This window comes from Citrus clementina, unplaced genomic scaffold (assembly GCF_000493195.1).
Source record: "Citrus clementina cultivar Clemenules unplaced genomic scaffold, Citrus_clementina_v1.0 scaffold_1, whole genome shotgun sequence".
Taxonomy (NCBI): domain Eukaryota; kingdom Viridiplantae; phylum Streptophyta; class Magnoliopsida; order Sapindales; family Rutaceae; genus Citrus; species Citrus x clementina.
Window position 1 is genome coordinate 5,616,239 of NW_006263303.1, and position 12,848 is coordinate 5,629,086.

Sequence of the window (12,848 nt, forward strand, 5' to 3'; positions counted from 1 at the left end):
TACCTGGCACATGACCTCTCGGAGAGAATGGTTCCACACATATGAACCTATCTCAGGAGGATCTGTATATATGGGAGATGATCATGCTTTGGAGATCGCTGGTATTGGTACTATTAAAATAAAAATGTTTGATGGTATAATTCGCACAATTGGGGAGGTACGACATGTTAATGGCCTGAAGAAAAATCTATTGTCTTTGGGACAAATAGACAATCATGGGTGCAAAACTCATGTAGAGAATGAAATTATGAAGATCGTTAAAGGAGAGCTTGTATTGATGAAGGCAGAAAAGATCGGTGCTAATCTATTCATGCTTAAAAGAGAAACACTACAGGAGGCTGATGAGTGTGTCGCATCAAATGGAGAAGAGTCAACGATGATGTGGCATCTCAAACTTGGCCACATGTTAGAACAAAGTTTGAAGATTCTTTCTGAGCAAAAATTACTTCCAGGGCTCAATTCGGTAAGTTTACCATTTTGCGAGCATTGTGTTACAAGTAAGCAGCATAGATTAAAATTCAGTAGATTTATTGCTAGAAGTAAATGCATTCTAGACTTGATTCATTCTGATGTTTGGGAATCACCGGATATATCCATGGGAGGTGTAAAGTACATGGTGACTTTCATTGATGATTATTCCAGAAGATGTTGGGTGTATCCAATTAAGAAAAAGTCAGATGTATTTCTAGTGTTTAAAGAATACAAAGCGCGGGTGGAACTTGAATCTGGTAAAAAGATTAAGTGCTTGAGGACGGATAATAGTGGAGAATATACAGACGGAGAGTTTCTTGCTTTCTGTAAGCAAGAAGGTATTCAGAGGCAGTTCACGGTGGCATACACTCCTCAACAAAATGGAGTGGCGGAGCGGATGAACAGAACTCTTACAGAAAGAATAAGAGCTATGTTGAGGACTGCTGGTCTACCCAATTCATTCTGGGCAGAATCAGCCAAAACTGCCTGTTATATAATAAATCGGTCACCATCTACAGCTATTGGGTTGAAGACGACGATGGAGATGTGGACTAGAAAGCCAGCTGATTATTCCTACCTACATGCATTTGGATGTCCTGTATACGTGATGTATAATGCCCAAGAAAGAACAAAGCTGGATCCAAAATCTAGAAGATGTATCTTCTTGGGGTATGCTGATGGAGTAAAGGAGTATCGTCTGTGGGACCCCACTGCCCACAAGATCGTCATCAGCAGAGATGTTGTCTTTATAGAAAATCAACAGCAAAGGAGAAATGAGGATGATAGTAGTGTAAAAGAAAAGTCAGAGACTATACCGGTATATGTGAAAAATAATCTAGAAGATTCAGATTCTTCTGAAGCAGCACCAGAGCACGAAGAACAAGAACTAGTTGAGTCCGAGGCTCCAGAAGTTCGTCGGTCAACTCATGAAAGACGACCACCAATGTGGCACTCAGAGTATGTCACAGAGATCAACGTTGCATACTGTCTTCTAATAGAGGATGGAGAGCCTTCAACTTTTCATGAAACTTTAAACAGCTCAGATGTTGCTTTGTGGATGACAGCAATGCAGGAAGAAATTGAAGCTCTACACAAGAACAAGACATGAGAACTTGTACCACTACCACGTGGAAGAAAAGCCATTCGAAACAAATGGGTCTACAAGATCAAGCGTGATGGCAATGACCAAGTGGAGCGGTATCGTACGAGACTGGTGGTGAAAGAATATGCTCAGAAAGAAGGTATTGACTTCAACGAGATATTTTCACCGGTGGTTCGACTCACAACAGTTAGAATAGTCTTGGCAATATGTGCTACATTTGACCTACATCTAGAGCATTTAGATGTGAAAACTGCATTTCTTCATGGAGAACTTGAAGAAGAAATATATATGCTCCAACCAGAAGGTTTTGCAGAAACAGGAAAAGAGAACTTGGTTTGCAGGTTAAACAAATCTCTATACCGTCTCAAACAGGCGCCGAAGTGTTGGTATAAGAGATTTGATTCCTTCATTATGAGCCTTGGATACAACAGACTCAGTTCAGAGCATTGTGCATATTACAAGAGGTTTGAAGATAATGATTTCATTATTTTGCTGTTGTATGTGGATGACATGTTGGTAGCAGGTCCCAACAAAGATCGAATCCAAGAATTGAAGGCACAGTTGGCTAGGGAGTTTGAAATGAAGGACTTGGGACCAGCAAACAAGATTTTAGGGATGCAAATTCACCGAGACAGAAATAACAGGAAGATTTGGCTTTCACAGAAGAATTACTTGAAGAAAATCTTGCGACGCTTCAACATGCAAGATTGTAAGTCAATTTCTACCCCGCTTTTTGTTAATTTCAAATTATCCTCAAGTATGTGTCATAGCAATGAAGCAGAGAGGAAGGAGATGCCTCGAGTATCGTATGCATCAGCAGTGGGAAGTTTGATGTTCGCTATGATATGTACTAGACCAGACATTGCACAAGCAGTGGGAGCAGTCAGTCGATACATGGCGAATCCTGGTGGAGAGCATTGGATAGCTGTGAAGAGGATTCTAAGATACATCAGAGGAACCTCAGATGTTGCATTATGTTATGGAGGATCAGAGTTTACTGTAAGGGGTTATGTGGATTCAGATTTTGCAGGAGATCTTGATAAAAGAAAATCCACTACTGGTTATGTGTTTACACTTGCGGGAGCAGCTGTAAGCTGGATTTCGAAACTGCAGACCATTGTGGCATTATCTACAACAGAAGCAGAATACATGGCAGCTACACAAGCTTGCAAGGAAGCTATTTGGATACAAAGATTATTGGAGGAGCTCGGGCACAAACAACAGAAAATTCCTGTGTTTTGTGATAGTCAGAGTGTCTTGCACATTGCAAGGAATCCAACCTTTCATTCCAGGACAAAGCACATAGGGGTGCAGTATCACTTCATTCGAGAAGTAGTGGAAGACGGAAGTGTGGATTTGCAAAAAATCCATACCAAGGAGAACCTAGTAGATGTTTTGACCAAGCCAATAAATGCTGACAAGTTTATCTGGAGTAGATCCTCTTGTGGCCTAGCAGAAACGTAGGCAACATGACAATGGCGAAGCAGAAAGGATGGTGTGGAGATTGATTGCTTCTCAATCTAATCTCCAAGTGGGAGAATGTGGAAAATAGCACCACTTTTTCTAGAAGGTGGTGCCCACCACTATTCCCTGCTTTGAATGCGGCTGTTGCTGCATTCTTTGAATCAAAGAAAACAAAAGAAGAAAAATTTGGCGCCGCCCAAAGAAATAAGGAAAAAGAAGAAAGAGAGAAGAAAAAAAGAGATGCCAGGCCGAAGAAGGAAAAGAAAAGAAAAATTAATAAAATAATAATAATAATTAAATATTAAATGAACAGTAGCCAATTTTGGCTATAAAAACGCTGGCTCCCTTTATTTGTAAATCATCGAGTTCTTCAGTTCTTTTCTTTATTTAGAGAGTGTTTTTAAGAGTTATAGTGATTTAATAGTTTGGGTGTATTGGGATTTTGGGAAGTGAGCTAAAATACTATAATATTTGTAACTCCTTTTCACTAGTAAAATATTTCCTTCTGTTTTGCCCGTGGACGTAGGCTAAAAGCCGAACCACGTAATTTCCGGTGTCCTCTTTTGTGCTTGTTCTTTATTTTTCTTCCAATTTTATTTTAGCTGCGTGTCTGCTCCACCCACCAATTTCCTAACAACAAACACAATCAATCTTTACTTCTATTAGTTTAAAAACCACAACACCAAATGACCCTTGGTCAGCCAACTACTTTTTTTTTTTAAAAAAAAAAGCATGTGCAAGTTCAGAGCCAAGGAGAATTGTAAATGGGAGTAACAACGGACTTGATTTGGAGATACTTGTATAGAGACTCCAATCCATATTCCCTACCAAATCCACTCATCTTGTATCCTCCGTAAGGGCAATCCATAGAAAAACCAAAATAACAATTGATCCATATAATGCCTGCTCGTATTGATCTGGAGACCGTGTTAGCCACGTTCAAGTCCTTGGTTACAATACCTGCTGCGAGGCCATACTGGGTATTGTTTGCACTCTTAATCGCCTCCTCAACAGTCCTGCAATCGCTTACCAAAAAATGATCAGAACACTGAGAATTTTAAGGAGATTAAATATTTTCTTACTTCAATCTCGAAATAATCAGAATCCTAAAGAGGGTTGCAGAGTTTCACTTCTGCACTTTTTTTTTCCCTACAGACATGCTATTCTCTCACTCACTTGAATTTCATCAATGCCATCACAGGTCCGAATATTTCTTCCTTTGCTATTATCATGTCCTCCTGTAGAAATTGCAAGATTAATAATTGAAGAAAATAACTTTGATCATGACATTGTAATCAAGATTCTCATACACATACTTGTTAGAAAAGTTTACCTTGACATTAGTGAAAATTGTAGGCTCAATATAATATCCCTTGTCACCAATTGGCTTACCCCCAGTTAACAAGGTTGCTCCTTCTCTTTTTCCATGCTCAATGTAAGAAAGAATTCTATCGAAGTGCCTCTCGCTAATCTGTTACGTACGTAGAATCACAGAAATAATGTTTTACGGAATTCAATGTAAGAATTTTCTTGCTACGACTTAGCTGATTTTAGTCTTAAGCTTTAACAGATTAATAGTACCTGTGGTCCTTGACGAACAGTGGGATCAAAAGGATCACCAACTAGCCAAGCTTTTGCCTTTTCAAGCAACTTCTTCTCAAATTTATCGTAGATTCCTTCCTGAACAAAAACACGAGAACTTGCCACACAAATTTCTCCCTAAAAATTAAGATTTAGAAAAGAAAAATGTTAGAACATATTGGTCGATAGTAGATTTGAATTAATTAATTATATGAGTTAAAAGAAAGAAAGATAAACAACATTTTACCTTGTTATACAGGTTGCCCAAAAGAGCAACATCAGCAGCTGTATCTAAATCAGCATCATCAAAAATCAGGAGAGGTGATTTGCCTCCTAACTCTAGCGAAACCTGTTTCAAATTGCTTGCTGCTGCTGCCTGCATCACCAGACGTCCCACATCCGTAGACCCTGTAAAGCAAACCTGAAAAGACAGAGACCACCAAATTGTGAATATCTGGTATCAAATGAATTTCAAGCACTTTCGTACAAAATCTTCTCATATTTTTGATCTCACATAGTCGATGTCCATATGCGAGCAAATGGCAGCACCGGCAGTCGGTCCAAATCCAGGTACAACATTGAGCACTCCATCAGGTATCCCAGCCTGAAGTACATGATCAGCTATACATGTCAATTGCATAAAGCGTTTGATGATCAGTGTATCTGAATGAATCGAAGGCACTTACCAGCTTGGCAAGATGAGCATAATAAAGAGCAGTGAGGGGAGTTTGCTCGGCAGGCTTGACAATCATTGTGCACCCAGCGGCTAAGGCAGGGCTAACCTTCATGAAAAACATGGTGGTAGGAAAATTCCAGGGAATGATGTGTCCAACAACGCCAACTGGCTCACGCAACGTGTAGCCCTGTAACTCGCTTGACATTTTCAGAACCTCTCCGTGTATTTTATCGGCTGCCCCCGCAAAGAAACGAAGGAATTCGGCAGCCCCAGGAATTTCCGCGGTTTTGGCCCTCAAGTATACTTTGCCGGCATCAAGAGCATCTAACGCTGCTAATTCCTCTACATGTTCCTCAATTAAGTCCGCAAATTTCCACATTAGCCGTCTCCTCTCCTGATTAAAATTTTAAGGTACACATAACAGTTATGCTTTTGGTATTTTATCGGCAATTTGAAAATTTTTAAATAGTGACGTTAAACTTCATTACTTACAGCTCCAGAAAAACGGGGCCATGGACCATGATCAAAGGCGCGACGGGCAGCCTTGACAGCAAGATCAATATCCTCCTTGTCTCCTTCTGCAATTCTTGCTATGACTTCACCTGTTCTAGGGTCAATTGTCTCAAACGTCCTCCCTGTCAGAAAAATTAATTAATTTTTTGCCCCTCAACGTTAGTTGTGGTTACTTAGTAAATAAATAAAAATTAAGCGAAATAAAATGCGCAAGTACATATGTGAAAGAGATGATATAACAATATATCTGTCGTCCTTGCAATAATCTTGTAAACTATAAAGTACATGGATTCTAAAAATTGGTAGCGAAATTGGTAGTTACAAGCTCTTATTAATTTCAACTACGAAATTTTACTAAGTTCTTATTTCAGTTTATTATTAAATGTTAGACATATTTTTAGTACTTCTATTTAGACTCTATTTAATATTGTATTGTTTTGGCTCACAAGAATTTATGAAACGCTTTAAGCCATAACTCCTTAAATCCTGAGATCCAAAAGACCTCCAAAAAATTAATAATATAAATGAAAAGAAGCCAAGTAACCCACAAAAAAAAGAAAAAAAAAACAATATTAAGAAAGTGAGATGATTGAGAAACCTGAAACAGAATCAACAAATTCTCCGTCAATGAACAGCTTTGTGAACTTGATCTCCCGCAACTTGAATAAAGACTTGGTGCTTCCATTGCGAAGGCTCGCCATCTCTCACTCTCTCACTCATTATATGGCCTCTTGAGCTTATTTCACAATTTATTTATAGGCTCAAACATATTTAAAATATTATAGTAAAATCTCTATAAATTAATATTGTTATATAAAATTTTTTACATTCCGGACTTGACAAATAAGCTAAATTAATAATTTTAATAAATTAATAAGATAATACTTTCTTGAAAAATCCTTGAAAAACTATATTCATGTTATAAATTAAAAATTCACTGAACTAACAAATAAATTGTTATGATATTTTACTTAAATAAAATATAACTCTAATGTTTTTTTTTCTTGAAATTTAAAATATAGTTTTAATTTTTCTTATAGCATCTAAAAGTTCGTGGGTTGAATTCTTAGATTGAAATAAATTTGAATTTATTTTTTAATTAATTTAAATTAATTGGTTAGATTGGTAAAATACAATGAACTTTTAGTTGATTAAATGTATGTTCATTGAATTGGAAATGCACTATGTGGATCAACAAATTATTTATTTATTAATTAACTAATACCTCTTCTGATTATTAGATTTTATATGATTCCATATCATTAATTTATAGAGGTTATTAGTTTAATATTTTTTTATAGTACCTACTTCCAAAATAGGATTATGAGATTTTATATGCCATGTTTTAAACTAAGAGATTTGAAACGATATAATATTTAATAATATTTCTTGTTACCTACTCTTATCTCTTTATACAAAAATATCTTTTATGAGGTACTCCGAAATCGTTAAATTATATTTTATTTTCTGATGACCCGTAAAAAAATGGTTACTCAGAGACAAATATGATTTAAGAGGACTAGGGGCTATCGCTATTGAGGTGCGTGCGTAACGACCACTGCAAGACCACTAATTCTGACTTCGTTGGGTAATATTTTGTTCATTTTAAACGCATTAATTGAAAAATGAAGGACTTGTGTTCTTGACAAACATTATGAAGTGAACCAGCAGCATAAGCCTAGCTCCTTTTCAATTTTGATCAGCTACACCATAAAACAGAAAAGTCTGACGTCTTGGACGTTCCGTTCCCGGCTAATGACTAGCTAGAGTAGGACCCTTATTCGTTATTTTTAGAATTTTTTAATTTTGTGTTGTGAAACTGTAATGCACTTTGTCCTGTTCAGTCTTTTTCATCTCCACTTCTAACTTGTCTAATTATGATCAATTTATCTTCTGCCTCTCCGTTGCTGTCTTCAACAACAGACTTTTTCTGGCTCCCTTTCCAAATTAAGTGTCTCTTTTCAAATTGATCACTTGTACCCAAAATAGGAGACTCATTTACATTGCTTGAGAACCAATTTTTGACATCAGGAGATTCTAACTATAGAATAAACAAAAGAAAAATTTATTTCATTTACTTATGTTGAACCAATTAATCCCTAATTCAGATCAATTTGGCACCCAAGATCCTTTAGAACAAGCCTAGATATATGAACTTTAAGGCTAACACTCAATTAATAAAGCAGATTTAGGAACAGAGATCAAAAGAAAAACAAAAACTCAAGAAAACAAACAAGAGCAGCACACAAGCAAGCTAACTGGTCAAAACAGGAACAGGCGCCCCTTTCTTTCTTATTGAATTAATTCAGCCCAGAACTACAGACAATGTTTCAAGCTTTTCAAAGAGCCATAGTTTGTATCCTAACTCTCTATTAATGCAAAGATGCAGACTCTTGAATAAGTTCATAAATATTAATCTTTAATATAGAGCTAAATAATGAATAAACTCATAAATATTAATCATTGATGTAGAGCTAATTACGAAGTTATAAGTTTATATATTAATTAACAAGATCAAGTCTATATTTTATGAGTATTGATGGAGCCATATGCTTTTGTATAAACTGATATAGCATAACGACATCGGTCAGATCAGAACACTTTATAATCACATGATTTACTTTAACTAATTAATACAGTTATGTCATATCAATTTGTATAAGAATTTGTGACTCGATCACTTATTTTAAATAAGATGAAGTAATAAGTAATTTAACAAGTTATGAGATTTTTCATCCAACATATGTGTGCGACATTAGTGTTTGGGATGAAAATTTGTTATACAATAGAATCTCGTTAAATTAATACTCGATAAATTGATAATCTTGATTAAATGATAGTTTTTGTCAGTCCCAATGTAGTAAATTAATAATTCGATAAATTTATTAGATAATAAATTTTTAAAAAATCTTTCTTTTCCATTAGATCAAATTAATTCATAAATCAATAATTAATTAATTTGAAATTAAAATACTTTATATATGTCTACCAATTTTCTTTGTTGTGTTGTCATAAGAATGTAAGCATTTAATTGATTATTATTGCTTTTTTTTACAACTTTTAAATGAGAAATCAATGTTGTATTCTATGTGCTTTGTTAAGAAAATAAGAGAGAAGTCGACGTAATATATTGTCTCTAAAATCTCTCCTCTAATAAGTTACCATAAAATCATGATCTAGCAATGTAATTCAGCCAAATGATTATCAAATGACATCTTTACTCAATCAAGATCATATCATAATCTTATTATACAACTTGAACAAAATCGCCAAATTCTCTAATTGCACCACCTCTCTACTATTAGAAAAAGAACGGCACTAAACTAGCAGAAATTGAACAGAAACAGCTAAATAGTCGAGGCGTTTGTGAGCACTATCCTTAAGACCAAATTCCCTGCCTCAAGATACAATATCTCAGTGCAAGAAGGACGAACGAAGGCGGTTTGATCTCCAGGATACACTACTGCACTACTACACTCAATACAATAGTTTAGAACAACAAAACTAACAGCGATGAACAAGATCAGAAACAACACAGAAAAGAGAGCGAATCAATTTTCTAGGATATAAATTGTGCAGTGTAATTGGCTCTTTATATAGATACGCCCTAGCCCCTGTAAATTTAAAAATAAATATGAAATTGATTAGGAATCAAATTCTCAATATAATTTGAATTTAAAAATAATTAAAGTAAAGGGCAAAGTCGTAAAAAGCGGCCAAGCTCGCGCACATACATGGCAACCTTGCCAGGGGGTCCCCCCTACGCGTGAGTTATTGGGCGCGTGCGCCCAATTAATAAATTTCCAGAATGGGGTCCTCTCTTTTTGCCCAATTAATAGATTCCCAGAATGGGGTCCTCTCTTGGGTTTTGTTTAATGGGCATGGGCCTTCTCTTTACGAGATTGTCACCACACCATATTTGGTTTCTATATATAAACCAACTAAAGCTATCTTATCTAAGTAATGTGGGATATTGGTATTTTAAAAACCAACTCAATCTCTAACAATCGCCCACATATTTCAAAATGCTCAATTTCATTCATCTTCATCCTTGTCCATAAAGTTTAATGCATATGAACTAGTGCCTTTTGGGTTATGAACTAGCCATTGAACAATTAATTGTGTCTCACAGGAACTTGGTAAAACATATAGCTTCTATAAACTAATATTCCTTTTGTTTAAGGCAGAGGACTAGAAGCTCACATTAAACTCTCACTATGTTTATTTGTTCTGCGATTTGGCACTTTAATGGCCCTGTGCCCCTAGATTCATTAGTGCTCTAGAGAAGCCCGTCTAACTCTCTTAGGAACCAACCCAATTCCACACTCACCTAGGTGAATCTCTATCAAGTATGTCATGCAATTTTGACACACCACCATACACAATATATGGGCTATGGAATTCAATAAGAGCTCAATTGCTCAACCTAAATCACTGCAATAAACATTATCTCACCATAGGGAGGACTCATAAATAAAGAATATCTTTATTGAATAAAATTAAGATTGCAATATATAGATAATGCTACAAGACAACAATTTTTTTTTACCGTTATAAACCTAATTCATGGGGATCTCCAATCACATAGGTAGGGTTGCCACCACTTTTACCTTTTGATCTAGACAGTAATCCCATCCTCCTCGAAGTGATCACTATTAAACTTCTATTTAGTGGTTTTGTCAGAGGATCGGCCAAATTCAACTCTAACCTTATAAAGTCTAGGCTCACAACACTTGACTCTAGCAATTGCTTAACAATACTATGTCTCATCCATATGTCTCTATTCTTCTCATTATAAATTTTACTCCTAGCTAGGGATGGCAATTGTACCCGCAAACCCGCCCAAACCCACCCGGCAAAACCCGCCCGTTGCGGGTAATTTTACCCGTTGCGGGCAGGTTTTGTATTATAAATTAAAACCCGCACATAGATGCGGGTGGGTTTGGTATTAACCTTATATCCGATGGATACCCGCATGGATATCCACCAAACCCGCAATATTTTTTCCAAATATTTTTAATTTAATTTTAATCTAAAAATGTATAAAGAAAATAATGTCATTAATCAAATTACCAAATAGCCAAAGGCTCAAAGTTGTATATGTGTGTATATGGCCTATCTCCTATTCTAAAGTCATAATCTAAAGAAAACTAAAGGCATTTTCCTTCGAATTAGTATTTGAAAATATTAATCTTAATTATTATTATAGGCATTGTGTTGGATGGGTGCTTATGGTGGTGAATGAAATGAATATCTTCTCTTGGAGCTTGTTTTAAATGATAATATGAAATATAATTATTATTTTTAGATACTAGTTTGTGTTTTTTAAATGGATTTGTGTAATTTATACTTAAATTTGAGAATTTGTGTTGAATTGATGTGGAAATTTTAATTTTTCATTTACATTGTTTAAATATAAAATTGAGTATGTTATATGGAATTTGAGGTTATTATTATAAATTTATATATTAAACATTTGTGATTTTAAATACGAAAACCTGCAAAAAATCCGCCGGATACCATTGCGGGTTTTGTAATTGTTAAAACCCGCTGCGGGTGGGTTTTTGTAAAAAAATTAAAACCCGCTGGGGGTTGCGGGTGGGTTTGGTAATTTAAATTTTGTGCAGGTTTGGGTTTGGTAATGGCAAACCCGCTGCGGGCAGTGCCCATTGCCATCCCTACTCCTAGCTCTTGCAATAGTGGCTTGACAATCGCAATGAATTAGCACAACAGCGGGAGGATGAGTAGAAATAGGAAGATTTGCTAAGAGGTTTTGCAACCATTCAACCTCTGAATAAGCTTTTTCTAAAGTAATTAGCTCGGACTCCATGGTAGAACAAGCTATACATGTTTGCTTGGATGATTTCCAAGATACTGCACCTCTACCAAGGGTGAAGATATAACCACTAGTGGATTTGAGCTCATTTAACTCAAAGATCCAAGTTGCATCACTATACCCTTCAAGTATAGATCGAGTTCTACTATATTTAAGCTCGTAATTGATGGTGCCTCTCAAATATCTTGCCATTCTGGCTATTACAGTCTAATAATCCTAGTTTGGATTCTGAGTCTAAGTACTTAATCTGCTTACAACATATGTGATATTTGATCTTGTACTATTCATGACCAAGTACATTAGGCTACCAATTAATTGGGAATATCTTACTTAATCAACAACAATGTTCAATGTTCTTCTTTAGATAGGTATTACCATCATACAAAGTGGAAATTGTCTTAAAATCATAATATCCAAATTTCCTCAACAAATTTTCAATAAAGTGTTCTTGTGACAATATGAGACCATCACTAGTCTTTGTAATCTTGATGCCTACAGTAACATTTGCCTCTCCCATGTCTTTCATATTGAAGTTAAAATTAAGCATCATCTTAGTCTGATTAATAGTTCTAGTATTAGAACTCGGAGTAAGCTTGTCATCAACATAGAGACATATGATAACAAATGTATTAGTGTCAATGAATTTAGAATAGATACATTTCTCTAAATCATTAATCATAAATATCCATTGGACACTAATACTTGATCAAATTTTTCATACCACTATTTTGATGCTTGTTTTAAGCCATATAGAAACTTAATCAATTTGCACACCTTATTCTCAGACCACAACCTTCAGGTTGCTCTATAGATCTCCTCATCCAATCTCCATTGAGAAAAGCAGTTTTAACATCCATTTGATGTACATGTAGATTATGAATTGCTGCTAGAGCAATTAAAACTCTAATGGATGCAATCTGAGTTATTAGAGCATAGGTGTCAAAATAATCTATATCTTTATTTTGTGCGAATCCTTTGGCCACCAATTTTGCTTTATATTTATCAATAGATCTATCAATTTTTAATTTCCTTTTAAAAATCCATTTGCACCCAATAGGTTTTGTACCTGAAGGAAAATCAACTAACTCTCGTACATGGTTACTCATGATGGAATCCAATTCATTGTTGATAGCTTCTTTCCATAATGGTGCATCGTGAGAAGTCATAGCTTCTGCAGAAGTTTAAGGATCATTTTATGCAAGAAA

At 35.5% G+C, this 12,848-nt stretch overlaps 1 protein-coding gene across 1 annotated transcript; it reads right to left on the reverse strand.

The window, feature by feature from the left end:
- Positions 1 to 3,748: 3,748 nt before the first annotated feature.
- On the reverse strand, positions 3,749 to 6,508 carry LOC18055849 (aldehyde dehydrogenase family 2 member C4). The gene is made up of 9 exons (XM_006451049.2): positions 6,406 to 6,508; positions 5,787 to 5,929; positions 5,305 to 5,688; positions 5,133 to 5,222; positions 4,866 to 5,039; positions 4,619 to 4,756; positions 4,371 to 4,508; positions 4,214 to 4,275; positions 3,749 to 4,053 (listed from the first exon to the last, which is right to left on the reverse strand). Exons 1-9 carry the CDS (start codon positions 6,506 to 6,508, stop codon positions 3,780 to 3,782), a joined length of 1,506 nt encoding a protein of 501 aa, XP_006451112.1. The 3' UTR covers positions 3,749 to 3,779.
- Positions 6,509 to 12,848: the final 6,340 nt, after the last annotated feature.